The 27,871-nt window shown below is 48.6% G+C and overlaps 2 protein-coding genes and 1 pseudogene across 4 annotated transcripts in view; 2 read left to right on the top strand and 1 right to left on the bottom strand.

Moving 5' to 3' along the window:
• Positions 1–204: 204 nt before the first annotated feature.
• ACP1 (acid phosphatase 1) lies at positions 205–11,047 on the bottom strand. Of its 3 annotated transcripts, none has more exons than XM_056130579.1 (6): positions 10,937–11,047; positions 5,687–5,760; positions 5,465–5,599; positions 1,320–1,381; positions 581–686; positions 205–451 (listed from the first exon to the last, which is right to left on the bottom strand). In XM_056130579.1, exons 1-6 carry the CDS (start codon positions 10,977–10,979, stop codon positions 374–376), a joined length of 498 nt encoding a protein of 165 aa, XP_055986554.1. In that variant the 5' UTR covers positions 10,980–11,047; the 3' UTR covers positions 205–373. The 3 variants fall into 3 exon arrangements, with proteins under 3 accessions (XP_055986554.1, XP_055986555.1, XP_055986556.1); XM_056130580.1 differs by having other exon boundaries at positions 5,486–5,599; XM_056130581.1 differs by lacking the exon at positions 5,465–5,599 and adding an exon at positions 5,327–5,440.
• A 1,751-nt stretch (positions 11,048–12,798) lies between these two features.
• SH3YL1 (SH3 and SYLF domain containing 1) overlaps positions 12,799–27,871 on the top strand; it is a 41,674-nt gene continuing 26,601 nt past the window's right edge. Inside the window, exons 1-2 of the mRNA XM_056130578.1 lie at positions 12,799–12,962; positions 25,480–25,590. Of these exons, the coding sequence (XP_055986553.1) occupies position 12,962; positions 25,480–25,590 (112 nt within the window). The 5' untranslated portion in view covers positions 12,799–12,961. The remainder of the gene's footprint in view (positions 12,963–25,479; positions 25,591–27,871) is intronic.
• Positions 15,558–24,209, top strand: LOC130038735 (protein SET-like; annotated as a pseudogene).

Here is a 27,871-nt window from a genome sequence, read left to right as displayed (position 1 = left end):
GGACCAGAGCCAGGAGCGGGAGAGAGCTCAGGGACCTGTCCCACTCTCCCGCAGGACTCGGTGTAGGGCTGGCGGCCACTCCCTCTCCACCCTGAATGTAGTGAGTGCAGCCTACTTCTCTTTGCTCTGTTGTTCTACTGCTTTGTCATATCCAACCCAAAGAGACGTTTTAAGCAACCTAAGAACACTCACTATACCCCAAAATGGAATCAAACATGTTTATTCTTCTTCCAAATGCATCAGCTGGTTTCTGCCTATAATTATTAAGATGAGAGAACTGCAGACACACTGTGGCTCACGGGACAGATGCTGCTAGTCTTGAGCACGTGGATGGGAGATGTGGAGGTCACGGGGCTGGTCTCTGCGCTGCAGGTCAGCCAGCCTTCTCCAGGAAGGCTCGGCAGCATCTCAGACACTGCTGGTAGACGGTCTCAAAGTCAGACTCATTGCCCTGGAAGGACAGGGAAAGGAGATGAACACAACGGGTATCTATAGCACTGAGAGCCTAGCTATGCCACCCCGCAAGGAAGGACGAAGGCAGCCCCACAGGAGGGGAAAGGGAATGGAGAAGTGTACTTACATAATAGGGGTCTTCAATGATGGTCTGCTTTTGTGGGTCATAGCTTCCAAGTAGCTCAATTTTAGCTTTGCAATTTTTAACTTGATTACTTTTTCTATTCAAATCTCTGCAAAGGTGAAACATGAACTTAGTTTTCTGATCTAGGATTTCAAGTTAAACAGGGACATCTGCTCGGATTTATGAAATGTTCCTATCAAAGTCCAGCACAAGTGACCTGATTTAGGAGATAATCAGATACCTGGAGATCCGCGATCTTCTTGCACAAACAGCAGATTCTCCAACTGTTTGTCTGCCTGACAACCTCTTAAGAGTCAGAGCTGGCCAGTTCTATCTAAGGCCGTTTAAATGTTTTGTTCATTAGTTAACATAATAAATTAACTGAAAACTTTGTTTTGGGAGAAGGGAGGATACTGTACACCGAGGTGAAAAATGCTTAATAACACACCACACTGGCCATGAACCAGGAATGACACACTCCTGCCCTGCACAGCTCTGTCTTGTGTAGGCCAGCCTGTCCCCAGCTAGCGCCCTTGAATGAAACCTGCCCAAAGTGCTTCCTGAGGGCATGTTTGTAAAAACACCCACAGGACAATCCTCAACCACTGTTCCGATGATTTCTTACTATGCTAAGTAATTTTTATACTGTGACAACAATATTACAACTTGGAGATTGTAATACAAAGGTCATGACAAATGGCCTATTACTATGACCAGAAAAACAATTTAAAAATGTAATTACCTCAGATTGCTTTCATCCATACATAGTATGTAGTCGAATGTGGCAAAATCTTCTTTGGTAATCTAAAATCAAAAACACAGCACTGATTTTAACACCCACCAAGCCTTGGGCATACCAAGCAGTGCTTAAGAAACACTGCTGTTTGAGTGTGTTCCTCATTAAGGTAGCCAGGATACTTTACAACAGTCAACTTATTTTCCAAAATTGTACCGCACAGTTTTATGCCTAAAGTTCTTTGGCTAACCAGAAGCAGAAGGAGAAGCCAAGCCTCTAGCCCTCACCCTGGTCTCTTCCCAGTGAGTGGGCCACACCACAATGCACCTCATTCCATTCATCCCGACCGGTTTTTCATTCTGTAAGTACATTGCTTGCTTGGTCCCAATGATACACACAGACTTAATCAGAACTGTGGGGGGGAGTGCGGGTGGGTGGTTTGGCACAGCCAGCTGGGAGGGCACAGTACGGGAGTCACCAGGGAATGCCCTGAGACCCTCAGATCCTGTCACCAGCACAAAGATCCTGCAGCTTCCAGCAACTCCCTGGGCACACTCTCCAGTCACCGGCAGCGGAGCTTTGGCTGGGTGACCTTCAGTTGGGGGCGAGACCATTTCCACACACTGCTCTGGCACAGACCCCTAAAGGAGTATTTGAATATTGGTTGCACAGAACCAGACAGTCTTTGAAACTATGCCCCAACTGAAGTCTGTTGCAGAATGGACTACGGCAGTGTTTCAATGAATGCAGCAAGTCCACTTCCACACTTTTTGAATGGAGCTTTCAAGCACGTGAGTCTATCTCATGGATCCTGAGGCTCCTTAGCCACATGCAGGAACTCTAGACTCCCAGGCACTGGTCCCCTAAGGGCAGTTGGCAGTACTGGGATGCTCTGGCTTCAGATGGGGTATCCAGGGTCTTTCTCTAGTGGGAAGTCTTGGGGGCTGCTACACACCCAATACAACAGGACAATAGATGTAGGCTCCAGGGTCAACATGGCCAAGTACCCGCTTTGAGCATTTCAAAAGCTGCAGAATCAGGGACTGGGGTTAGCAGGAGCTGTTCAACAGCCACACACGGCTTCTTCCCAAAGAATGCTGCCACATTCTGAAACTACTCTGGGAAGGAATAGGGCAGCAGGACTCCTGAGGCAGCCCTGCCCACATCTCTCCAGCTTGCCACAAGCCACCAAGGAGAGGTCCCAATCCTAACTCTATAAGGCAAGTGCCCTGAGGACCTCCCTACATAAGTCATGCCCTCTGGGAGTGAAAGACACAGTTTTTTGTATCATGGGCAGCAATTAACTACAAACTAGCAGGACTAGCAAGCAATCAAACAGAAGGAAAGAGAAAAACAGACAATAGGTAAGATGCAAAATTTCACCAGAAAACAAAAAAAAAGTAAACAACAGAATAAACAAACATTCAACAGTGGTATATCCACTATTTGACAATATCAGAGAAGTGGATATCTCAAAAAAAAAATCAGTAAAACATCAGACAGAAAATAAGAAAACGGAGAGAACCCTAAGAAATTTATAATAAAAATACATATTGATTACATATTAGGAAAGAGTAAGAAAAATATTCAAGGATGACAAACCACAATTTTCTAAACTGATAAAACATCTAGGAATGAACTCTGGAAGCATCTCTTGCTCCTTGCTGAAAACTGAGCTCCCTGAAAAGTGATTCCACAAACAGCAGAAACATAAGCACTTAGACCTACCAATATCTACAAGTGTCAGAAACACTGAAAGAAGGAAATGGTTCAACTGGCTTTGAGGCAGAAGCACTCTGACACAAATGTGTGAGGCTGAGGGGGGTTTCCAACCCTGGATATGTGTGTGATATTGGGTATGTGGCTGAGACTGACACATGTATGATGCTGTGTGTTCAATTCTGACATGTGATGCTGGGTGTGTCTGACCATGACCCTGTATGATGCTGCAGGTGTGTCCAACCCTGACACACATGAAGCTGGGTGTGTCTGACCCTGACATACATATGATGTTGGGTGCCTGAGCACATGTGTTACATGAATCTCCATTCCTGAGATGTGAATTTTTATACTTTCACATCTAATTGCTGGGATATGTATTAGGGCACTCCTTTTCATTTTGAAGAAGCCCATGTTCTCTTTTGCTCTCTAGAGCAGGAGTCTCTCTCTCTCTCTCTCTCCCCCCTCCCCACTCACACACACATGGGTACAGCAGCACATGTGTCTAGCTTTGGTATTTTTATGGCATATGTACCTAAAATTGTTCACTTGTGCCTACTCTTATGATATAAAAAGGTTGTTCCTGTCCAAATAAAAATTTTCACCTGGGGGCCATGGTGATTTACGTTAAATAAATTAAAAGAGTCAAGTAAACATCCAGAAATTAGTAGTTTGTGAATCTAAGTGCAAACTAACCTAAACACCAAAAAATACTGCAAGCACTACTAAATTCTGATATCATTACTATTATAAAAATATTTCCATGGCAATTCTATTTTGTAAATTTTCTGACTCACAACTCTATTATTCTTATTAAAATATCAAACCTTCAGGTCTGCTGCTGCCTAGTCTCCTTTACCCTAGTGAGGAATTAAAGCAGAGGAAACCAGAATTATAAATAAAATACTGCATAGTAAAGATCTGGAAAAGTTAGCAAAGATAAACTTTTTATAATGAGGACTTAAGAATCCTTATTCAGTCTTAAAAGAACTTCTGATTCAAGTCACTGTCCTGTTGTTCATTGATTTTCTCGAGCAGGCACCAGTAAACGTCTCACAACAAATTGTGAGACTTGTTACTGTTTTTGGCATATCGAATACGTCGCTGGTAGCTTGCCAGGCTTTGCTGTGCGGGCGAGATATTCTCGGTAGCTTGCCGGGCTCTCTGAGAGGGGCGGAGGAATTGAACCCGGCTCGGCCGGGCTGGCTGCATGCAAGGCAAAAACCCTACAGCTGTGCCGTCACTCCAGCCCCTGATTAAAGTATTAATACTAAATTATTGTTCTCACACTGCCACCCAGACTTACAAATGGGCAATGTGTCTGACAACTGAGTCTCAAAACATTTGGTGTCTAAAGTTCCAAAGCCCGTTTCTGGACATGGTATCATTAGGTTGAAAGGTCAAAAATTTTAGTCAAAATTTAAAAGACACAACTCTTCATAAAATAATCATAGTAAGAAAAAGTAACTTCCTGAAGAACATAGAAAGCATTTTCTATCAGAAATGAAGCCAATATTTCCCCCCAGTACTGGTGGTTGAACCCACAGCCTGACACAGGGAATACCATGTTGTTTACCAGTGAGCAACATCCCCGCCCCAAAGCCAATTTCTTTGGAAGTTGTTCCTTGTGATAAGGAGGGCGAGGGGGTGAGTGGGTGGAACCTACAAGTCTGCCATGGACCCTGATCTTTCTCTTCACTGAGACCCTCTTTCCCTGTGGTTGCATACGAATTCATAAGAATCCCAGGGCCCAATAAGGCACCCAAATTCCAGCTGCCTGCTTGAGTTAGAGCTTCAAGTCCAAGTTTCTGACACGCAGTTAGTGGCTTCCAGCAGACGCAATGCACCCTCCTCATCTGGACATTCCACTGGGCCAGGCTTGGAGTCTAGCTGTCCAGGCAGGATGGTTGGCATTCAGGGGCCATCTCCAGGATGCACAGCACTCTAGCCTTCTTGGCACTTCACAGCCGAAAACATGGTTTGTGTATAGTACAGAACTTTACTTTCTTAAGAGCAAATGTACAATATAAGCAGATTAGTCGCTATGGCTTAAAAGTCTAACAATCACACAGACAAAAAAACTAAAGTTGGGCCTTCAGGTGTTAGCCGAGGTTCTCTCCATTACAAATTACATAATCATACATGCACTTAATTAAGTAAGTTCCAAGGTCATGCAAATCTTCCAGAACTACAGAACCCGCTGGGAGATGGAAAGGAGAGCTGTGGTAAGTACATTCATGTAATTTTTCAAGCTGGGAATCCATATATTAGAAATTCAGCAAGGTCTCGTCTACCTGTCTTGCTTTATGGGCTGTGTTAATGCCATGATCTCTCAGGCAGCTCACAGCTCTTGAGTCTGGGGACCGGCCCACGTTCCAGTCAGAAACAGCGCTGCTGTCAATGACCCACTGCAACACAAAACACACATTCACCTTCAAGTTCAAGTACAGTACCTGTCGGGCAATGTGATTCATGGGCACGTCATGCTTCTTCATGCAATTCTGCCCCCGATAGTCAGGAGGATTTCCTATTTCATATGTGGAGGTCGCTGCACTGTCTATTCTCCACTGCAGGAGAAAAAAAAATTTTTTTCACAATTTCCTGTCCCCCCAAACATGTAGGTTGCCCTCTTTAACATAGTGAAGAGTACTTACTTTATCTGAAACATTTTGATCGGTAGCAAGTTTTCTGAAAACTGCTTCTGCAATGGGTGACCGACAAATATTACCTTAAAAGAAGGGAAGGCAGAAAAGGGGCTTCAGATGAGCTGAAAGGGCAGGTCCTGGCTTTACCACACTGGGCCTCTCAGACCCCACACACCCGTGGCCATGGGCACACCAGGCGGGCGGAAGATGAAAACCTGGCAGCCTGGAGGGGTGAGCATTTGACGCCACTGTCCAAGGACTCAAAGCACAGATGAAAAAGACGGCAGAGAAATGATAAAACCAATCATTGTTTCTAGGGTGTGACTTATGACCTAGCAATCATACACGAAAATGGGTTGTTATTAGCCTATTTTAAAAAAGAATACAAAAGACTAAAAGTAAAGTAAAGGCCCTCCCGTTGATCATCGATTTGCTCGAGCGGGCCCAGTAACGTCTCCATTGGAGACTTTGTTGTTACTGTGTCTGGCATATCGAATACTCTCGGTAGCTTGCCGGGCTCTCCAAGAGGGGTGGAGGAATTGAATTAAAATTGTATGTTTTCAAGAATTAAAAATGAATGTTTTCAAGCATATGTCACACATAAAGAAATACAAATGAAAACCACAAGGGAGGACCCCCCCGGCAGCTATTATTAAAGGTGAGGATGAGAACAGAGAATCTGTGCAATGTGGGTAGGCGCAGACGGTAGCGGCCTCCACAGACATAGATACGGGCCCCCACATTTAAACACAGGTCTACCACATAACCCAGCCATGCTACTCCAGCTGTCTTAACAATAGCCTGTGAAAACACAGAGCCGCATGCCCCATCTCACTATCCAGAGCAGGATTATTCACAACAGGCAAGAGGCGAGGCACCCGATGTGACAGCTGGATAAGCTAGTTCCCTCCACTAATACAGCCGCCTATAGACACACACAGGGTCCCAAAAAACAGGTACTCTTATCAGTGGGTGTCACCCATTCACATGTGCAGACTGGTGAAAGGGAAAATCACTCTTGTACCTGGAAGGCAGAATCAAGTAACAAACACGAATGACAAGAGTATTGAGGTGTCAATTGTGTGTGTGTAACTACGTACATGGAAGTACATGCCGTGATGTTTGCACCATTAGGTAAGTGCTAAGGATGTATTTCTCAAGAATGTATGCCATCATGAAAAGAGGCACGCCTATATACACAAAGATTCCCAGCAGGTACATGAAACAATTCCTGAGACATAATGGACCTATGGGCAATTACACAGAGTGAAATAAAGCAGCAAAAGATGCACAGAGATAGAACAGTGGGGAAGACACTTGCCCACGGCTGACCAGGGTTTGATATCCGGTGTCCCATATGGTCCCCTGACACAAAGTCAGGAGTCAGTCCTGAGCCCTGCCAGGTATGACCCCCAAACCAGAAAAAACCCACCCCATAAAAAAAAAACAAACAAAACAAACATGAAAAAGACAAATACTATCTTATCTCACATATATGTGGAATCTTAAAAACAGCGCTGTGATCACAGTTACTAACAAAATACTGAATATCTGGAACTCACTGAGGGTAATTCTAAATAGTTCTCACGATAAGTGAAAAACATTTTATTTGGGGGATCTCCTAAGCAGTGCGCAGGGATTCTGAGGGCACCCAGCAATCCTCAGTCACCAGTTCAGTGTTAGGGTCTGAGGATGCAGTGTAGCTCAGGCCACGCGGAAGAGAAACACTAGGCCCACAGATCTGTGTTATTCAGGTTCTGAACTCGCACATATGATTAAGTGTAGGCTATAGCCCCACAGCTAAGACATGACCTATATCAGTTATATCTCAGAGTGAACTATATGACCAACCTCTAACAGCTTCCTCACTCTTGCAGTTTCACCTTCAAGTGCAATATGACTTCAAGGGTAAATAGAATTTTCAAGTGAGAACAAACTGACTCTTAGAAGTTGAGTTTGGGAGAAAACAATCCACTATCAGTAATTTCTTCTACTTAGATCCCTTATTCTAGAGGATGATCCATATCCACTTATATAACCCAGAGACATATCTGGCTTCACTTTTAATTTTACCAAAAACTTAAGATTTCAAAGAGTAGGAATTCACCCAGGATCCAAAGCTATTTGGTTGAACAACATGAAAAAAGCCAGTAGTCACTATCTTTAGCCTAGAAAAATGGCTTCAATTTAATACTACATAAAATAAGCTGTTCCACATTAGAAAACGCTAAGACTTATCCAGTTGATTATTAAAATTAACTGTAAAATAACAGTTCAGTTTCACAAAACAAGATTAAACTTCAACTTAAAAATTCAGGCATATTCATCTGTATTTACATTTCCTAAGTAACTTTACTTATAGCAAGATGGTGTATATAAAGATGGAAAAATAAGTCACATCATCTCTAAGGTCAACAAGAATTCTGCTTGCTTGCAACCTGCCTTATTGATTTCAAAAGCTGACACCATCAAATTAAAGTGTTGTTTAAAAATGGAATGCATATGTGATACTTCAGATCTAGCCTATGTAAAAATTCTAAAAACTTAAAATGTTACCTTCAGATTGTTTTAGAACAAAATTTCATTCTGTTAAGCATCAAGTCCATGTCCTCCCACCCAGGCAGACAACACCTGAAACTCAAGGATAATGAAATAAAACTCCCATTTTATTAGGGTCTGTAGGTCTGTGTCTGTTTTAATGCTGTTTTTTAACACCAAGCTCCATATCAAAATGTGGTACACAGAAAGCACCAATAAATACCAATTTATCACAAGAAAGAGGCAGCCAGACGCCACTGACATGTTATCACCTCCAACCTGCTGGCTATGGATTAACTACGCATCCCCTAGCTGGTCTCTATCTTGCAAAAAACCACAAAAGCATGCGAATACTTTTGGGACACAAGGAATTTAGCTCCTTCCTGCCACTGGTCTTACCCATGGGAAACAACCACACACTTTGCTATGCCTCAGTCTGGTGGGCTACGGGGACTCAGATCTCGCCAGAATCTCACGACACTCAGTTCTGTCTTCAACCCTGGCCTTTTAACGCCACAGGACAGGTGGATGCTGTTTTGCAAGCTTGCTTTAGTTTCTTCCTGCTTCTGCTCAAAACTGTCTAGTGCCCACGTGGCTCAGAGACCTGCCCTCCTTTGGCACTCCAGCAGGGTTCACAACGAGGCCACTAGGGTCACTACTTCACTGCTGAGGAAGATGCTGACATCTCCTGCAAGAGAAGCCTGCAAACGCAGTTTACCTACAGCTAGAGTGCTGCTGAAGCAGTCATGCTGCCACACGCTGTCCCGACCCACTCTACACCAACCTTTGGGAGGACCGCAGAACAAAAACTCTTTCCTTGCCTGCTCGTATCAGAACCTCTGTGGATGACTGCCCCACAACCAGCTCCCCCGCGAGTTCTGCCGTAAACTGAGGGGGTACCACACAACACCAGGACAGCTTTTCGAATCGTCTCCAAATCGCTGGCTTCAGGGCTCAGACCAGAGTGCTTCTGGGAAAGGCCACAAGCACCGCCCAAGCACAGTGGCCCTGGCTACTCCCTGACCACAGCCACCACCCCCTCCTCTAGGTCAAGGCATTTCTCCAAGACCCTGGGCTTGCCACTCCCCTCTTTCAGGTCTTTACTCCAACATCAGCTGTCACCAGAGGGTGAGGCCTTCCTGGGAGCCCTGCTGAAACACCTCCACTCATCTCCCACCCCTTCCTGCTCTCCAACCTAATTCAACATCGGCTGACTGAGTGACAACTGTGAAGTGTGATGACAGAATGGGACTCCCGGGGAGTCAGGCTTCTGGTCTACATGTAGCCACTAACGCAGCACTGGGGAAAATCTGGGAATCTGGTGGTGGCAAAACAAAACCCTGTACCAAAGATAAATCACAGCTCCATGGTGCCCTATCTCCAAAAACTCCACTCTAAATCTAATGTAAGCAGGCAAGCGGATCTGGGGGCCAACTAACCAATCCTCGACGGTGAGCTTAAAATCAAACGCTCTCTCCTGAAAAGGGCGACCTCTCCCTCTCAACTCCGTTTTGCGAAGGCCAAGTGCCACAGGTGCAGAGCTGAAATGCAAAGAAAAAGAAGCCACGGGCACGTCCCCGAAACGCGTCCAACTCAGCGGGCACTGCAAGACAGACATTCCCAAAGACTCGGGAAACAAGTGCACCCGGAGGAGCTGGGCAACGAGGGCACAGCCGAGTCTGGGTCAGCTGCAAAGCAGGGGCCGGAGGAGCCACAGAACCCGAGGCTCTTCAGGTCACCTGCAGCGCCTGGACGCGGCTCCGAGGGCCAGAGGGTCCCGCGGGGACTGGCAGGCAGGGGGCGGAGTCCCCGAACACGAACACCCGGGACCGGGCGACGGGCGCGGGTCTGCGTCCCTAGAGCGAGGAGGGGAGACCTCGCGCCCGACGCCTGCCAAGAAAGGGAAAGTCGAGGCTGAGTGAGGACGGCCACGGGCCTGGACGTTCTCCACTGCCGCGCCCGCCGGGGCAGAGGCACTGGCGGCGGGCACGTCCCCTCAGGCCCCGCTCGGGTCTCCAGAGTCCCTCAGGTCTGCACGGCCCCTCAGGCCCCGCCCGGGTCTCCAGAGTCCCTCAGGTCTGCACGGCCCCTCAGGCCCCGCCCGGGTCTCCAGAGCCCCTCAGGCCCCGCCCGGGTCTCCAGAGCCCCTCAGGTCTGCACGGCCCCTCAGGCCCCGCTCGGGTCTCCAGAGCCCCTCAGGCCCCGCTCGGGTCTCCAGAGCCCCTCAGGCCTGCACGGCCCCTCAGGCCCCGCTCGGGTCTCCAGAGCCCCTCAGGTCTGCACGGCCCCTCAGGCCCCGCTCGGGTCTCCAGAGCCCCTCAGGCCTGCACGGCCCCTCAGGCCCCGCTCGGGTCTCCAGAGCCCCTCAGGTCTGCACGGCCCCTCAGGCCCCGCTCGGGTCTCCAGAGCCCCTCAGGTCTGCACGGCCCCTCAGGCCCCGCTCGGGTCTCCAGAGCCCCTCAGGCCCCGCTCGGGTCTCCAGAGCCCCTCAGGTCTGCACGGCCCCTCAGGCCCCGCCCGGGTCTCCAGAGCCCCTCAGGCCCCGCCCGGGTCTCCAGAGCCCCTCAGGTCTGCACGGCCCCTCAGGCCCCGCTCGGGTCTCCGCGGCCCGTCGGGCCCCGCGCAAGCCCGGGGAATGCAGCCCCGCACCCCCGCCCGCGCAGAGCCGGGGTCCGCCGCCGTGCGCCCCCGCCCCCGCTCCGGCCGCCCGCGGACGCTCACCCAGACACACGAACAGCACGGACTTGGACGCCGGCTCGGCCATGTTCGGCGCCGCGACCGCCGACGGCTCCCGGACGGGCTGGCGCTGCGCCTGCGCACTCGGGGAGGGCCCGCCCCCCGCGCCTGCGCAGTCGGCCCGCCGCGAGCTCGCGAGTGTTGCGTCTGCGCGGGCCGCAGCGCGGCCGCGGCTCTGTGACCGGCGGGGGCGGGGCCGATCACCTGAGCTCGGACACGGGGCGGCGGGGCCGGTCACGTGCCTCCGGGGAGCGGCTGCGCGGGCTTCGGGCGGGTGGCCCCGTCCCGCCGGGTCTCGTGAACCCCGCGAGGCTCCGGCTCCGACGGGCAGGGAGGGGAGGACGCCTCTCCTCAGGGCCCTCACCCCGGCTGGCCGGGGGCGTCGTCCTGCCGTCGGGACCCTCACCCCTGTATGGGGCTGTCGTGGCCCTCAGGACCCTCACCCTGGGCACGGGGTCGTCCCGCATTGGGACCCTCACCCTGGCGGTGGGGGGCGTCTTCCCTTCAGGACCCTCACCCGGCCTGGGCTTCGTCCCCTCAGGGTCCTCGGGCGTCGTCCCCTCAGGACCCTCACCCCGGGCAGGGGGCGTCGTTCCCTCAGGGTCCTCGGGCGTCGTTCCCTCAGGGCCCTCACCCTGGGGTGGGGGCGTCGTCCCCTCAGGACCCTCATCCGGGCACGGGGTCGTAATGCCCCCATTGGGGCCGTCGTCCCACATTGGAACCCTCACCCTGGGCGGGGGCGTCGTCGCCTCAGGACCCTCACCCCGGGCAGGGGGCGTCGTCCCCTCAGGGTCCTCGGGCGTCGTCTCCTCAGGACCCTCACCCCGGCTGGCCGGGGGCGTCGTCCTGCCGTCGGGACCCTCACCCCTGTATGGGGCTGTCGTGGCCCTCAGGACCCTCACCCTGGGCACGGGGTCGTCCCGCATTGGGACCCTCACCCTGGCGGTGGGGGGCGTCGTCCCTTCGGGACCCTCACCCGGCCTGGGCTTCGTCCCCTCAGGGTCCTCGGGCGTCGTCCCCTCAGGACCTTCACCCTGGGGTGGGGGCGTCGTCCCCTCAGGACCCTCACCCGGGCACGGGGTCGTAATGCCCCCATTGGGGCCGTCGTCCCGCATTGGAACCCTCACCCTGGGCGGGGGCGTCGTCGCCTCAGGACCCTCACCCCGGGCAGGGGGCGTCGTCCCCTCAGGGTCCTCGGGCGTCGTCTCCTCAGGACCCTCACCCCGGCTGGCCGGGGGCGTCGTCCTGCCGTCGGGACCCTCACCCCTGTATGGGGCTGTCGTGGCCCTCAGGACCCTCACCCTGGGCACGGGGTCGTCCCGCATTGGGACCCTCACCCTGGCGGTGGGGGGCGTCGTCCCTTCGGGACCCTCACCCGGCCTGGGCTTCGTCCCCTCAGGGTCCTCGGGCGTCGTCCCCTCAGGACCCTCACCCTGGGGTGGGGGCGTCGTCCCTCAGGACCCTCACCCCGGGCAGGGGGCGTCGTTCCCTCAGGGTCCTCGGGCGTCGTCCCCTCAGGACCTTCACCCTGGGGTGGGGGCGTCGTCCCCTCAGGACCCTCACCCGGGCACGGGGTCGTAATGCCCCCATTGGGGCCGTCGTCCCGCATTGGAACCCTCACCCTGGGCGGGGGCGTCGTCGCCTCAGGACCCTCACCCCGGGCAGGGGGCGTCGTCCCCTCAGGGTCCTCGGGCGTCGTCTCCTCAGGACCTCACCCGGGCACCGGGTCGTAGTGCCCCCACTGGGACCCTCACCCCGGGCGGCGGCGCGCGCCCTCAGTCCCCGCGTGACAGCCTCGCGCTCGGTCCGGCCCCGCCTCGGTCCGGCGGCTCGCGGGGGCGGGAGGCGCCGGGGCCGCCCCGCTGCGGGTGACGCGGGCGCCGGGGCGGCTCGTCCACCTGCTCGCGCCGCGCCCAGGTGAGCCGGGCGGCGCGTCGTGCGGCCACGCCCCGCGCTTTCCTCTTCCTGCGGGCGAGCGCGGCCAGGGGCGCCGGCGGCGGCTGGGTGACGAGTGAGTACCCCGGCGGGACCCCCCGAACCCCAGACTGGACCTGGGTGGCCGAGTCGCGGGCGCGGGAGGAACGACGCCCCCGACCTCGGCTGGCTCGTGCTCGCGCGGGTGACGCGCGGGCCTGGCGGCCGTGCAGACCCCAGGGGCCTCCGCCCGCCCCGCACTCGCGACCCCGGGGCCCCGTCCGCGGCCCCGCGCTGCTGTGAACTCCGGGGAAGACTGGCGACCTGGGCTTGCGGGGGTCTGCGTTTAAGCGCTCGCTCGGAAAGCCGGGGCTCTCAGCTCTGCTGCGGGGGGCTGGCCCGCCCCCCTCCCCGCCCCCCTTCTGACCTGGCGACCCGCCAGTCCGAGGGATCCCCGGGAACGGTGTGTAACTGCTCACCAAAAGCACCTTGGGCAGGAGTGCTGCAAACTCAAGAACAATCGCCAACTCCTGCTCTGCGTATCTCGTGGTGGATGGAAGGGAAGGGCACTGGGTGGCTGATAAGCTCCAGGGTTCTCTGAAGTTGGTAGATGCCCCTTCCCCTCCATATCTTTTGTGAGATTTTGCTTAGAAGAATGTCTTGATGCTTCCATTCCATTAAAAATATCTCAAGGGTCTCTCACCATTTGGAAGTAGATTTGGAAGTAGGTTGGCTGTATTGGTGGTCCCCAAGCCCCCCCTTGGCTGAGTTGTAAATACATCTGAATTGGAGCTGTTCTGTGCAGAGGATGATTCAAGTACTCTGCGCTCTCTGTTTTGGAGTGGACTCTAGGGTGACCCTGTGTGGTCCTCTCTCAATTCTGAGAAAAGATCAGACCTCCTTCCCTCTGCTTTCGCCGCTGCTACACAATCTGAGGAGAAAGGAAGCTCCGTTCATGTCTCAGATCCTAATGGTCAGTTTGACTTAAGTCTGGGTAGGTAGTGTAGTAATCTTACCAGAGAGACAGGCCTTTCATTTCCAGACTGACATGCTTAGACAGAAGGCGGGTCTTGGTTTGAGTACAGGAAAGCAGTGGCATTCTACAGGGTGATCTGGCAAGACCTGGGCGCTGCCGGCTAGATCAGAGCCTGTTTAAAGAGTTCGCAGTAAGGGAAGGAAGTTTGGCTAGAACTCAATCAGGTCATTTCAAACGTTTCCTTAGAAGCATTCCAGTTTCTTTGACTTTTTTGGGAGTTGACCTCTATTTCATGTGAAGGATAAAATTTAGTAATTTGTGGGCCGGAGAGATATTACAGGGGTTCAGGCTCTTGCCTTGCACAAAGCCACCATGGTTCAAGTCCCTGGTACCACATATGGACCTCTGAGTACTGCCAGAGGTCTCTCCTGAGCACTGGTGGTATGGCTCTCCCCCAAATATCAAAAGACTTAATGGAAATTTTGCCAGTCTCTGCCGTGCGGGCAGGATACTCTTGGTAGCCTGCCGGGTTCCCTGAGAGCGAGAACTAGACAATAAAGAGTTATTATGTTATATTATATTATGTATACACATACATACATAATAAAAAGAAAGTTAAAAAAATATCTAATGGAAATTTTGGAGATTCATTTCTAAAATTATATTATAATCAATAGGAAATAATATGTAAATTATTTCCACAGATTCAGTGCTTTTTAAGTTTTTGAAGTTTCCAAAGTACAGTTTCCCCATAGGAAAACTGTACTTCTTAATTAAAAAATGCCCTTGTATGAAAATATTCAAATATTTTAATTGCTTTCGAAAGAAAAATTTACATCTAAGTTTTTAAACTTGAGACTTGGCAATCATCCAAAGGAAAAACTCAAATATATAGAGAATTCAGTTTACCTTGGAATTTAAGAAACTTGACTTTTATGAATGTTCAAATCCCAACCATGATTTGTGTAAGAATAATGATTAACAACACTGTAGCACTGTCCTCTCATTATTCATCGATTTGCTCGAGCAGGCACCAGTAACGTCTTGCAACAAATTGTGAGACTTGTTGTTATTGTTTTTGGCATATCGAATATGCCATGGGGAGCTTGGCAGGCTCTGCTGTGCAGGGTTGGATACTCTCAGTAGCTTGCCGGGCTCTCCGAGAGGAGGAATTGAACCTGGGTCGACTGCATGCATTGGAAACGCCTTACCCACTGTGCTATCGCTCCAGCCCAATGATTAGTAATACATTAATAATGATATACATCTTTGTAACTTCAGGTCTGATTCTGAAATTCTGATGATTCTTTATGGTATAGTGGAAGAGGTTGCCAGCTACCGAGAGAATCCTACCTGTACAGTAGAGCCTGGCAAGCTCCCTGTGGCGTATTCGATATGCCAAAAACAGTAACAACAATGGGTCTCATTCCCCTAACCCTGAAAGAGCCTCCAATGCAGCACCGTTGGGAAGAACAAGTAAAGAGAAGCTGCTAAAATCTCAGGGCTAGGATGAATGGAGATGTTACTGGAGCAAATTGATGAACAATGGGATGACAGTGATACAGTGATAGTGGAAGAGATGCTGATGTTAAATTGTTAGTCTTATTGACTTGCCAGAAACTCACAATATTTGACAGGTAGTATGATTTTAGTGGCAATGTAATACAATCTACACTATTGAAGGCAGTTAGCCAGGCTCTACTGTAGGTGGACAAGATGGACAGAGGCCTCCATACGGGCCTGGTGCACGAGGTACAGGGCTGTGTCTCAACAGGAGCCTGACTTCTTACCCACTCCTGCTTTGGCTGCCTCAAAATGCTCAAGCAGCAGCTCAACAGCACTTCTCAGCTGTAGGATTTGCTGCTTTGATCTGCTTTGATTTGCTACTATTTTGGGAAGGGGTGATTAAGATTTATATATGACTGCTTTAGTTACACATGATAGAAAATCTGGTCTGTACTGGCTTTTACAGAAAGGGATTTTGTAGGTTGCTTCAACAATAGATGGCCCAATCATGGGTGCACTCAGGCACTACTGAGTCACAAGCTGCCCTGCAGGGCTTTGCACTCAGCCATTGTCCCTTCTGGTAACAGAAACCTATAGCAAGTCCCAGTAGAAGTGTCTGGAAAGAGTCTCCGTGGGGACATGTTGGGGTGCTTGCTGTCATCTAGGGCTAGGAAACTCTATTGTGGGCCCAGATTTGGTCTATTTTGCAGGCGTGGGTCACCTACCAAGTCGGGTGCGACACCTTGGACACACTCAGCAGCAGAAGGGAGAAATTCCTGGGGCAGTTTAATAATTAAAGTACTAATTAATAATTTAATAGTTCAGGGTGTTGGGTGAGTAGTGAGTCTGAACAAGGCTCTTTAGGGAACAAAGGTAGATTGAGGCACTCTTTCTGACCTGGCGCTTTTCAGTTTGGCAGTAGGAAGAAAGGGTGAAAATATGAAGATTCTCTGGCACAGGGCTGAGTTTGCAGTCACCCGCATCAGTGCCAGTAATGCCTTCTGGGCTTGCTGCTTACGCATCATTCTTCCCTGTGGCTATGCATTCAGCTGGGCTTCTAAAGAGATGTGCGCACTAAGAATTCCTGAGGATTTTTTTTTTCACTATCGTGAACTCTGGATGATCCTGGCTGCATTAGCAGGGGTCTTCCTAAGCTTAGGCTGTGAGCAGCCTATTTGGGATGTATTTGGCACAAGCAGACTTCCTCCATCCCCATTTTTCTCCCTGACTTGGGAGAGTCTAGTCTAGGACATTCCACCACAACTGGTTCTTTGTTCCCCACAGATCCACCTTTCCAGGGCTGGAAAGTTAGAATCTGAGAAGCAGGGGAATTTGGCTATACGAGCCTCCTTTATTCTAAAGCCATTACGTTTTTTGTGTAAGTGAGATTTTTCCAGTCTTAGGGATCTGACCTTTAGTTCTCAAGAACCACTAATATTTTATTAATTTAACAAATACTTAGCACTTCTCTAGGTAGTTTTGGTATATGTTGGAGATATTGCAGTTAATTAATCATTTCTTATATCATGGTGCCTGCATTCTAGTGAAGGAGATGGCGGGGAGGTGGGGAGGTGAGCAGATGGTGGATGTTTTATCTTTAGATGTTTTTATTTTTATTTATTAATTCCCCCCCCCCCCCTTTTTTGGTTCACATGCAGTGATGCACAGGGGTTAAGCCTGGCTTTGCACTCAGGAATTACTCCTGGTGGTGCTCAGGGGACCATATGGGATGCTGGGGATGGAACCTGGGTCAGCCACGTGCAAGCAAACATGCTGCCCACTGTACTGTTGCTCCAGCCCCCTGGAAATGTTTTTATTGTTTATTAATTTTGCTTTTTTGATTTTTTTTTTGTGTAGGAGTACTGCTATTTATTCAGCCACCGATTAGCTGATTGATTGGGCATGAACTCCACCTTACTTTTCTTTTTTTGCATAGTTTTATTTATTTATTTATTGTCTTATATTTATTTATTGAATCACTATGGGAGAAGTTACTAAGCTTTCAGGTTTAAGTGTCAGTCATACAATGATCAAACACCTCTCTCTTCACCAGTACTCATTTATCCCCACTAAGAACCCCAATATACCCACCTCCCAACCTTCCCAATGCCTGTGAGGCAGATAATTTCCACTTAACTCTTCTCTACATTGATTACATTTATTATTTAGACAAAAGATGCACCATTATTGTTTAGAATTTTCCCCCCAGCAATCAGAATTGGTGAAAAGGCATTGTGAAATACTTTGTTTTCTATAGTTGGTTATAAGAATCATATAATTTCGATTTTGGATTTCTGCAAAGAGCCAGATAATTACAAGATTGGTTTCTGTGTGTGTGGTGTCATGGCTGTGCCGGAGAGCCGCTCGTGGGGGGCAACTCGTGACCTCTGTAGGGCGTGAAGGATGAGCTGGTCCTGCTCCCCTTCCCATGAGACTGCAGTTGCCCTATCACTGCCGGCTCACACCTGGCTTTCCTGTAAGTTCTGAAACGGCGGCCACCTTGCTGCCGGGGCGAGGTGGAAAGGTGGAAGGGAGCAACACCCTTTCCCTCCCGGGGAGGCATGGCGCCATAGTTTAACACATGGTCCATTCCCTTTTCTGCTGCAAGCTGCCGGGCTCTGGATTAAGTCCTTTTGCCTCTGGAGTCATGGCCGTGCCAGAGCGCCGCTTGTGGGGGGCAACTCATGACCTCGGTAGGGTGTGAAGGATGAGCTGGTACCGTTTCCCTTCTCATGAGACTGCAGTTGCCCCGTCACCGCCAGCTCATACCTGACTTTCCTATAATCTCTGAGGTGGTGGCCACCTTGCTGCCAGGGGGGAAAAAGGCGGAAGGGAGCAACACCCTTTCCCTCTTGGGGAGGCATGGCGCCGTAGTTTAACGCATGGTCCATTCACTTTTCTGCTGCAAGCTGCCGGGCTCTGGATTAAGTCCTTTTGCCTCTGGAGCCATGGCCATGCCAGAGAGCCACTCATGGGGGGCAACTCGTGACCTCGGTAGGGTGTGAAGGACGTGCCGGTACTGCCCTCCTTCCCATGAGACTGCAGTTGCTCTGTCACCGCCAGCTCATACCTGACTTTCCAATAAGCTCTGAGGTGGCGGCCACCTTGCTGCGGGGGGGGGGGGGGGGGGCGGGGGAGGGAGAAAGGCGGAAGGGAGCAACACCCTTTCGCTACCAGGGAGGCATGGCGCTGTAATTTAACACATGGTCCATTCACTTTTCTGCCGCAAGCTGCCGGGCTCTGGATTAAGCCCTTTTGCCTCTGGAGCCATGGTTGTGTATGCAGTCCAGATGCATTTCTGCCAAAAGCCGCTGGGTTTCGAGATTTGTTTCTGAGTCTCTGAGATCATGGCCATGAATCAGCTTGATCAGGAGCCATAGAAGCCGTTTGTAGGCGGTGACTCAGGGTCTCGCTGGGATGGGGAGAGTCAACTTCATCCCCATGTGGTGAGGCCCCGTGTGTCTCGTTACTGCAGCCCAAACCTGACTGCCCAGTGGCTTCTGGAGAATGGTGGTCACCAGGCCACCAGGGGGAACAGGCCAAGGCACGAAGCCTATTCCCACCTGGAGTGGCCCAGCGCCAGTAACCTACTGCAGGAACAGGACGCATTTCTACCAAAAGCCTTTGGGTTCCGAGATTCCTTTCTGAGACTCTGGGGTCATGGCCGTTAAGCAGTTCCATCAGGAACTAGAGAGGCCATGACTCCAATTATATAGCTGAGCCGGAGGTGGTTTGTGGGTGTGTCTCCCACATACCTAACTTTTGGCCATTTACTTTCTTGGTAAACTTTGCCCCAATTTTTTGTGTTCTGGCCAAAGGCACAGCAGCAATTTTGGGGTATCTGAAAGTCTGACTGTGCCATCAGGCTGCTGATGCACTCGCCTCACAGGTACAGATTGACCTGCTGGCGGCACCATACCCCCATACCCCTGCTGATGTTTTTTAAAATGAGGATTCTTTCCTTGCTTTCATGAAGGAGTGTTTTTTTTTTCTTTTTGGGTAATACCGGAAATGCTCAGGGGTTACTCCTGGATTTGCACCTAGGAATTACTCCTGGCAGTGCTCAGGGGACCATATGGGATGCTGGGAATTGAACCCAGGTTGGCCGCATGCAAAGCAAACGCCCTACCCACTATACTATTGCTTCAGCCCCATAAAGGAGCATTTTTGATTTTGTGCTATTGATTAGTAAATAAATTGTCTTATATATTTTCTGCACACACGATAAATTTTAGGTGGATCAAATATATAAAATATAATCTCTGAAAGAAATATGCAGTTACAGTTATAGTTTTTGTCATTTTAAGTTATCCATGAGTTTGGAGTTTATCTTTTTTGTTAATTTTTCATTTTTGTTTTTTGACTTGTGGAAACACCCGGTTGTCCTTGGGTCTTATTTCTGCTTCTGTGATCAGGTTTCACCACTGGTAATGCTCAGCCTACTATATTATGTACTGGGGATTGAACCAGGGTTGACTGCATGCAAGGCAAGCACCTGGCAAGAGCCCTACTCATTGAACTATTTCTCCAGTTCATAACATAAGCTGTAAATAAATACTTTTCCCCAAAGACTATTATTTACTGTGTGATACAGAATTTTCACAATGATTTTAGGAGTCATCTTTTTTTGCTTTTTGGGTCACACCCGGCAATGCACAGGGGTTACTCCTGGCTCTGCACTCAGGAATTACTCTTAGCGGTGCTCGGGGGACCATATGGGATGCTGGGAAACGAACCCGGTTCAGCTGTGTCAAGGCAAATGCCCTACCTGCTGTGCTATCACTCCAGCCCCTACGAGGCCATCTTAATCACACACTAAACTCTTTTATATTTTTGTATTAATTTCTGAGTTCTGCTTTGTAAAGTCAATTTTTTCTGTCACATTATATTTACTATGAAGTAAGTTATTGAAGCTTCTAATCATTAATAATCATTAATAAAATGATTATTTTATTAACTGTAATATCCCATTGTTTTTTTATTTTCCCCTAGTTTTAATGTTTCATATGACCTTGAAAATTACTTTATTATAAGAGATTTTAAAAGATTCATAATTTTCTATTAAGAAACTATAGAAAAATCATAACAGGAAAATTCAGAATACAAATGATAAACATGATATTACCATTTCTAAGTCACTGTCACTGTCACTATCACACCCTGTTGATCATTGATTTGCTTGAGCGGGCGACAGTAACGTCTCCATTCATCCCTGTCACGTGCTAGTGTAGCCCGATGGCATATTGGGGGCTCTTTCAGGGTCAGAGGAATGAGGACCATCTTTGTTACTGTTTTTGGCATATCGAGTACACCCCGGGTAGCTTGCCAGGCTCTGTTGTGCGGGTGGGATACTCTTGGTAGTTTGCCAGGCTCTCCGAGAGGCATGGAGGTTTTTGGGGAAGCCTCTAATCACCTTTACTAATTTATTGGCCAGAAAAAATGGTTTATTCCCTTAATATATAAATCAACGTAGACGACGGACAACAGGCAGATCGGGCGATAGTTGCCACTGTTGTGGATGTCTCCCTTCTTGTGCAGTAGAACAGTCTTGCTGGTTTTCCATTGGGATGGAACCTTGCATTCAGACAGGTAGCGTGTGAAGAGCCGAGCCAGTGTATTGATGAGTACTGACGGCAGATTTTTCAGGTGTTCGGGTCTGACCTTGTCTGGGGCCAGGAGCTGTTCGCTTCTTTAACGATGAAATGGCGTGTTGGATTTTGGAAGGGAGCCATCCTGTGGAATTTGGTATGGGGGCAGGTGGACGTGGCTATTGAAGAGATCCAAGTAGAAGTCATGGGTAATCTTCTCCATTACCCTTCTAGAAGATGTGATAGATCCATCAGGACGTCGGAGGGCAGTCATCTTGGTCTTGTAGTTGGCGAAGGACAGGCGGTGTTGCAAATGTTTTTACCGGCTTCTGCTGCATCAGCCAGCCCTCCTGCTCTTTTCTCTTTGAGTTCTTCCTTTATTGCTTCTCTGCACTGCTTTTCGAGCTTGGACATTAGCTTGTGGTTGCCTGAGGCTCGCGCCAAGCCACGTTGGCAAATGAGTTCAAGAGTTTCCGAAGACAGCGTTCTTTGTGGCTTTCTTTCTCTTGGCATTTCGCGCACAATCATGGAGGTGCTAAAACAGTCGATTGTATTCTTCGTCGATGTCATCAGTGACAGCATCTTCCCATGTTGCTGCAATAGTGCCAAAGAGCTCCCAGTTGGTGGTCATTCTGGGAGTTCTATTCTTAAACTTTGCAGCCCTTTCTCCCTGCTCTGTGAAGTAGAATTTTGCATGAAGGAGACAGTGGTCCAATCCTGTTTGGAATTTTGGGACAACAGCAACAATTTTGGGACAAAAACAACATTCCATTTGCTCACAACGGACCGAACATTTCCGAATGCAGCAGTTATGTGTACCTTGGTCGAGAACTCAACATCCCGAACGACCTGGCATCTGAGCTGCGCAGGAGGAAGAGAGCAGTGTGGAAGCCTTCAAGAGCATCAAAGAAATAGCTAAGAAGACAAAGAACCTATGGCTCTGGGCACCTCTCTTGAACTCCATCATTCTCTCTGCACTAACTTATGCCTCAGAAACCTGGGCTCTACGAAAACAGAATGAGAATGCTATTTGTGTATCCCAAAAATGAATCGAAAGAGCTGTGCTTGGAGTATCACGCTTCACTCAAGTGAGAAAAGGAATCCGGAGTTCTGACCTCCATCAATGATTGAGAATCAGGGACGCTGTCTGTTTGCCAAGGTGTAGAAAATCAGATGGGCTGGACATGTAATGTTATTTGAGGATGACCACTGGACTAGAGCCGTTACTGACTGAATTCCATGGGATGTCAAAAGAATGCATGGCTGCCCACCTACGAGATGGTCAGACTTTTTCGTCAAGAACGTGAGGCTCTTCGTGCTCCTGGAGTGAGCAGACGCAATTGAGCTACACTCACAACAGGGACAAATGGAGATGTTACTGGTGCCCGTTCAAGCAGATAGATGAGTAATGGGATGTCAGTGATCAAGTTATATAAATCAATAAGGAACATAGTCCCACCATATTTGGGAACAAGAAATTTGAAGACAGTCTGGTGGGATGGGGCTGGGGAGAGTCATCTCTGCAGTTTGAGTTTGGAGAGGCAGAGTAAGCTAGGACTGCAGAACAAAGCAGAAGGAGGGGGAGTCAAGGAGAGGAAGAGCCCAAGAGGTCTGTGAAGGGACCTCGAACAAGATGGTGTGTGGATAAAAATCTCAGGACAAGGCAGAGAGCTGCCACTAGGAGCTGTTTGAAGAACCCTGTGGGCTCACACCAGGGTGCCGGGCGGCTTGCAATCATCCCAGAGCTCAGAACCCATTCAGCAGAGGGTGGGCAGCCTGATCCCGGACTCACTCCTTAATTGTAGGCTACAGGCCTCAGGGCCACTTCCCACACCCCAGAGCAAAGCTCCAGAACTGGAGACGCTGTATGAGTACTCACTTCCGGCTAGCACCAGCAGCAGTAATATGGGAGAACAGGACACAGGCACGCGTATGGTATAATTGCTGTATCAGGCAACTATTAAATGGGTAGAAACAAAAATATATCCTGTAAGTAGGCCCACGGCCCGCAGATGAAGAGATCCTGAGGGACTGCCACCCGTACACTTGGGGTGTGCGCACGGGAGAAAAAGCAGCAGGATGGGATTGAACATATTGATGAAGTACAAAATGTATTAGATTTATTGAGCAAGCCAGTGAGATTTTGAAAGTAGAGCAGAAATATAACAAACTCTGCCAACCATTTTTTCCAAAGAGGTCAGAATTGATTGCCCAGATCCCCAACTTCTGGGTAACAACATTTTTCAACCATCCACAAAACATCTGCGCTGCTTGGTGAGGGGATAAAGAGGCACTCCATTATTTGACAAGAGTTGAAGTGACAGAATTTGAAGATATAAATCAGGTTACAGAATAAATTTTTATTTTGATGAAAACCCTTTGAAAATAAATTTTTTTCCAAAGAACTTAATTGGAATGAGAATGGTGATTCATCTTCAAAGGCCACTGAAATCAAATAGAAATCCTGGAGAGGATTTGATGAAACATTCAAGTGAACAGAAGCCAGCTGGAAGAGACAGCATGAGGAACCCCAGAGCTTTCTTGCTGGGTCCACTGACCATTTGGAGGCTAGTGCAGATGAGCTCGGCATGGTTATCAAACGGGTTAGGAGGACTGATCAATGGTTGGAATCAATCACAGTGTGTGTGGGGTGGAGGGTGGGTAAGACAGAGAAGAGACTGATGTGATAATAATAGCTGGGAATGATCACTCTGGACAAGATCTGAGTGTTAAAAGTAGGTAAAAGGATATTCTTGATAACCTTTCAGTATCAATATTGCAAATCACAATGCCCAAAAAGGGGTGAGGGGGGAGAGAGAGAGAGAGAGAGAGAAAGAGAGACAGAGAGAAGAGAGGGAGGGAGGGAGGGAGAAGTAGAAGAAAAGCACCTGCCATAGAGGCAGGCTTGGGGATGGGGGATGGGGGAAGGGAAGATTGGGGGAAACCTGGGGACACTGTGGGAAATGTACACTGGTATAGGGTTGGGTGTTGGAACTGAAACCTAATCATGAACAGCTTTGTAAGGGTCTGTCTCACAGTGATTCAATAAAAAAATAGTTTCAAAAACAAAAAAAGGTGATATCCGGTCAAACCCATTACAGTACTACTTGGTTCTGACATGGATGATGAAGACGGGGAAAGAGAAGATGATGATGATGATGGTGATGATGATGATGATGAAGAAGAAGATGGATTGGAAGATATTGATGAAGAAGGAGATAAAGATGAAGGTGAAGAAGATGATGATAAACAGGGAGGAAGGAGAGGAAGGTGAAGAAGTTGACTAATGAAACACTGATGGATTCCAATCTTTAAAAAATTTTTCTTCAGTCCCTGGGAGCAAGTTGCAGTCTTTTTTCTTTTCTCCCTCCTCCCCGACCACCCCCTCTCCCTGTGCTCAGTCGCCCTGTTTTTGAGGGCTCTTCTTTCTCCTTTACATCATGGTTCTCGACTTAATTTAGGGAAATGCCTTGAACAGAATTCAGTGGGGAAAGAATCTCTACTGATTTCTGTTCCAAATTAGTTTTTATCACTTCTCATGTCAACACAGACTTTATGGAATCCACAACACCGTGCACTGTGGGACAAACAAAAGACCTTCTGTGCCCTTAGCTTGGCTGGAAGCTGGAGGGGCTGGGCCCCTGTGCAGTAGTGCAGAGAGAATTCTAGCTCCCCGCCCCCCTTGCTTTCTCTGCATATTGGGCTCAGAGATGACACTGTATCTCTATGTGAGTATGGACAGTTAACATTTACCAACATGTATTCGTCTACTTTTTTTTGTTTTTAAAAAAAATTAAAAAAATGGGGTTATAGGTCAGTAGAAGGGTGGTTTAAGACGTTTGGGTGGGTTAGTGGGCATTTTGACAACCTGGCTTTTGGCATGTTTAATTGTGATATTTAATGGGCATCCTTTCAGTTTAAGGTGACACTTTTAAATGAAAATTTAAAAAAACCCCATTTTTCATAAAAATAAGTAAATGTATTAAATTCAGTATTATTATTGACAATTGTAAAAACATTTTTTGTGAATTCTTGAAATTTTAATTTTTATTGGTATTGAAATGTATTTGTTCCAAGGAGAAGAAACATAGTTGGGAATAAGACCTGATTTTATGATTTTTTAGAGCTATGATTTTATAATTCCTGGCATTTTGAGAATTTACTGCTCCCTAATCTCAGAGTGATTTTTTGGTTTGGTCTTTTGGGTCACATCTGGCAGTGCTCAGTGCTTACTCTTGGCTTTGTGCTCAGGAATCACTCCTGGTATGCTCAGGGGACCATAGGAGATGCCAGAGATCAAACCTGAGTAAGCCACATGCAAGGCGTGTCCACTGTACTATCACTCCAGTACAATCTCAGAGTGACTTTAATTTATTAGGAAAAGAGATGAAATGATTGGTTTTTAAGGGTTTTTAACTCACATTTCTTTTGATAGGATAAAATTTGGTAATGCCTATTTATATTTGAGAAAAATAAAATTATAATACATTTCAACCTTATAGTTAGTAGCTCTTGAATTAAATTTTTTTCTTTTAATCTTTCAGTGAATAACCCTATACCTTCCAATTTGAAATCAGAAGCAAAAAAGGCTGCTAAGATTCTAAGAGAATTCACAGAAATAACTTCCAGAAATGGCCCTGATAAGCTCATTCCTGGTAGGTAAATAGAAGACATACCATACATCTCTGACTTACTTTGTGTTGCCAGTTTCTCTGTGTACCCTCACTTCCAGCCAGCACCCTGACCCAGCCAGTCCTCAGCTTGTGTCCTTGTCAGCAGCCACCCAGTGTCTCTTGGACAGTACTGGTGTAACTTCTGTCCTTCCTCTCGAGTCACACCAAGACTTTCCAAGACCCTTGCCCTCTCCTCAGAGTGTGAGACTTTCTGTATTTGTCTTGCAAATCCATCAGATAATTCATAAATACGTTGAATTTTGTTCTTTCTCTTTCTAGACAGGTATACTTTATAATTCCCAACATGAGAGTTGTTAGTATTCCCCGAGTCCTAAATACCAGCCCCTAGAGCTACTGCCTCTCCCCTTGGAAGCAGTCTGTTCAGGACTGGAGATTTTTAACCTGTGTTTCAGGGATTTCCCCCCCCCCACCCCACCCCTTTTACTCCAGGGGATAAACCCAAGGTCTCATATATATAAGGCATGTGCTTGCAGTGAACCATGTAACTGGGACTCCGGTGATTTTTTTTTTTGAGCACTAAGAAGTGCCCAGGGGGGCTGGAGCAGTAGTACAGTGGGTAGGGCACGTGGCCTTGCATGTGGCCCACCTGGGTTCGATTCCCAGCATCCCATATGGTCCCCTGAGCATCACCAGGAGTAATTCCTGAATGCAAAACCAGGAGTAACACCTGTGCATTGCTGAGTGTGACCCAAAAAGCAGAAAAAAAAAGTGCTCAGGTTCTGTTCCCCCTCTGTGCTTAGACGTTGCTCATGGTAGTGCTCAGGAGGACCATGTAGTGTTGGGGGCTGAGCATGGCCTCCTGCATGCAGAGCATGTGTTCAGTGCTCATCTGGTCCCCCGACCCATCTCAGAGAAATCTTTCTGTTTGGTTTGGTTTTGACTTTCAGGGCACACTCAGCATCGCTGAGGGCATGTTCCTCACTATGTGCTCAGTGCTCACTCCTGGCTGTACTGGGGGAATCAGATACACAGGGCCAGGAAATAAACCAGGGCCAGCCACAAGCACGGCAAAGGCTTTTCCCCTTGAACTACATCTGATGCCTCAGGTCATTTTTGTTTGTTTTGGGCCTTACCCAGCGTGCCTTTACTCTCCTGGCCTGCTGGGGGCGTGGGATGGGGGAAACAAACCATATGCAGAGCCCGAAAGAATCAAAGCCAAACTGGCTGCACGCAAGGCAAGCATCCACAAGACTTGCTATCTCTCAAGACCCTCAGGTAATTTTTTAAAAAAATTTTATTAGTGAAACACCATGAGGTACAGTTGTAGACTTAACAAATTTTTGTGCTTGGGTTTCAATTATACAGTGATCGAGTACCCATCCCTCCACCAGTGCCCATTCTCCACCACCACGGATCCCATTATCCCTCCCCCTATTCCCCCCTCCCCCCATCCCACCCTACCTCTGTGGCAGGGCATTCCCTTTTGTTCTCTCTCTCTCTCATTTTGGGTGCTGTGGTTTGCAAAAGAGGCATTGAGTGGCAATCATGTTCGGTCTATAGTCTACTTTCAGCATGCATCTCCCATCCTGGGCGGATCTTTCCAACACCCTTTATTTGGTGCTCCCTTCTCTATCTGAGCTGCCTTTCCCCCTAGCATGTGCAACTAGCCTCCAAGCCATGTAATTCTTAAACTGTAGGATAACAACTGTGGCATTCTCCTCTGCCACAGGGAGCTTAGGTTTTTAGGGCGATACCCATCACAGTACTCCTGAAGCACCTCCATTCCTCTGTGTTTATTGGAATGTAGCTCTAAACATTTTAGGATGACATTAGCATGTCCTGTTTCCCTCGCCACAAGGAACTCAAGTTTATTAAGGTGCTTCTGAGGCACTTCCATTCCATTGTGTTTATCTGTAAACTTCCCTTTGCTCTCCTCCCCACCCAGTTAATCAGCTTTTCCCCCTAATCAGACTCTGTTCACTTGTAAGGTCAGATTCCTCAGAGATCTATGATTTTATATGTATGAGTGAAATATTGCCTTTCTCCTCTCCTTGTCTTTTTTTTTAAATTATTTTTTATTTATTGGCGGAATCGTGGTGGCTGGTGCTACATCTGGCAGTGTTCAGGGTATTTTCTCCTCACTCTAATTCAGGTGCTCGTATATGGTCTGGGGAAGTGAATCCAGGTCATCTGTGTGAAACTTAGCACTTTACTAGCTGTGCTATCTCTCCAGCCCTCTCCTTATGTCTTTTGAATAGTTTACTTTGAAGCATTTTCCTTTTTGTATAGATATAGGAAGACA

This window comes from Sorex fumeus, unplaced genomic scaffold (genome assembly GCF_029834395.1).
Source record: "Sorex fumeus unplaced genomic scaffold, SorFum_2.1 ptg000079l, whole genome shotgun sequence".
NCBI classification, from domain to species: domain Eukaryota; kingdom Metazoa; phylum Chordata; class Mammalia; order Eulipotyphla; family Soricidae; genus Sorex; species Sorex fumeus.
This window is presented reverse-complemented; position numbering and strand designations above follow the sequence as displayed.

Coding starts and splice junctions, on each gene's coding strand:
- ACP1 (XM_056130579.1), bottom strand. CDS start 10,979: ATGGCCGAGCCGGCGTCCAAGTCCGTGCTGTTCGTGTGTCTGG. Junction 5,761..10,936: donor CGTGCTGTTCGTGTGTCTGG/GTGAGCGTCCGC, acceptor CCTTCTTTTAAG/GTAATATTTGTCGGTCACCC. Junction 1,382..5,464: donor TACTGTACTTGAACTTGAAG/GTGAATGTGTGT, acceptor TTTTGATTTTAG/ATTACCAAAGAAGATTTTGC.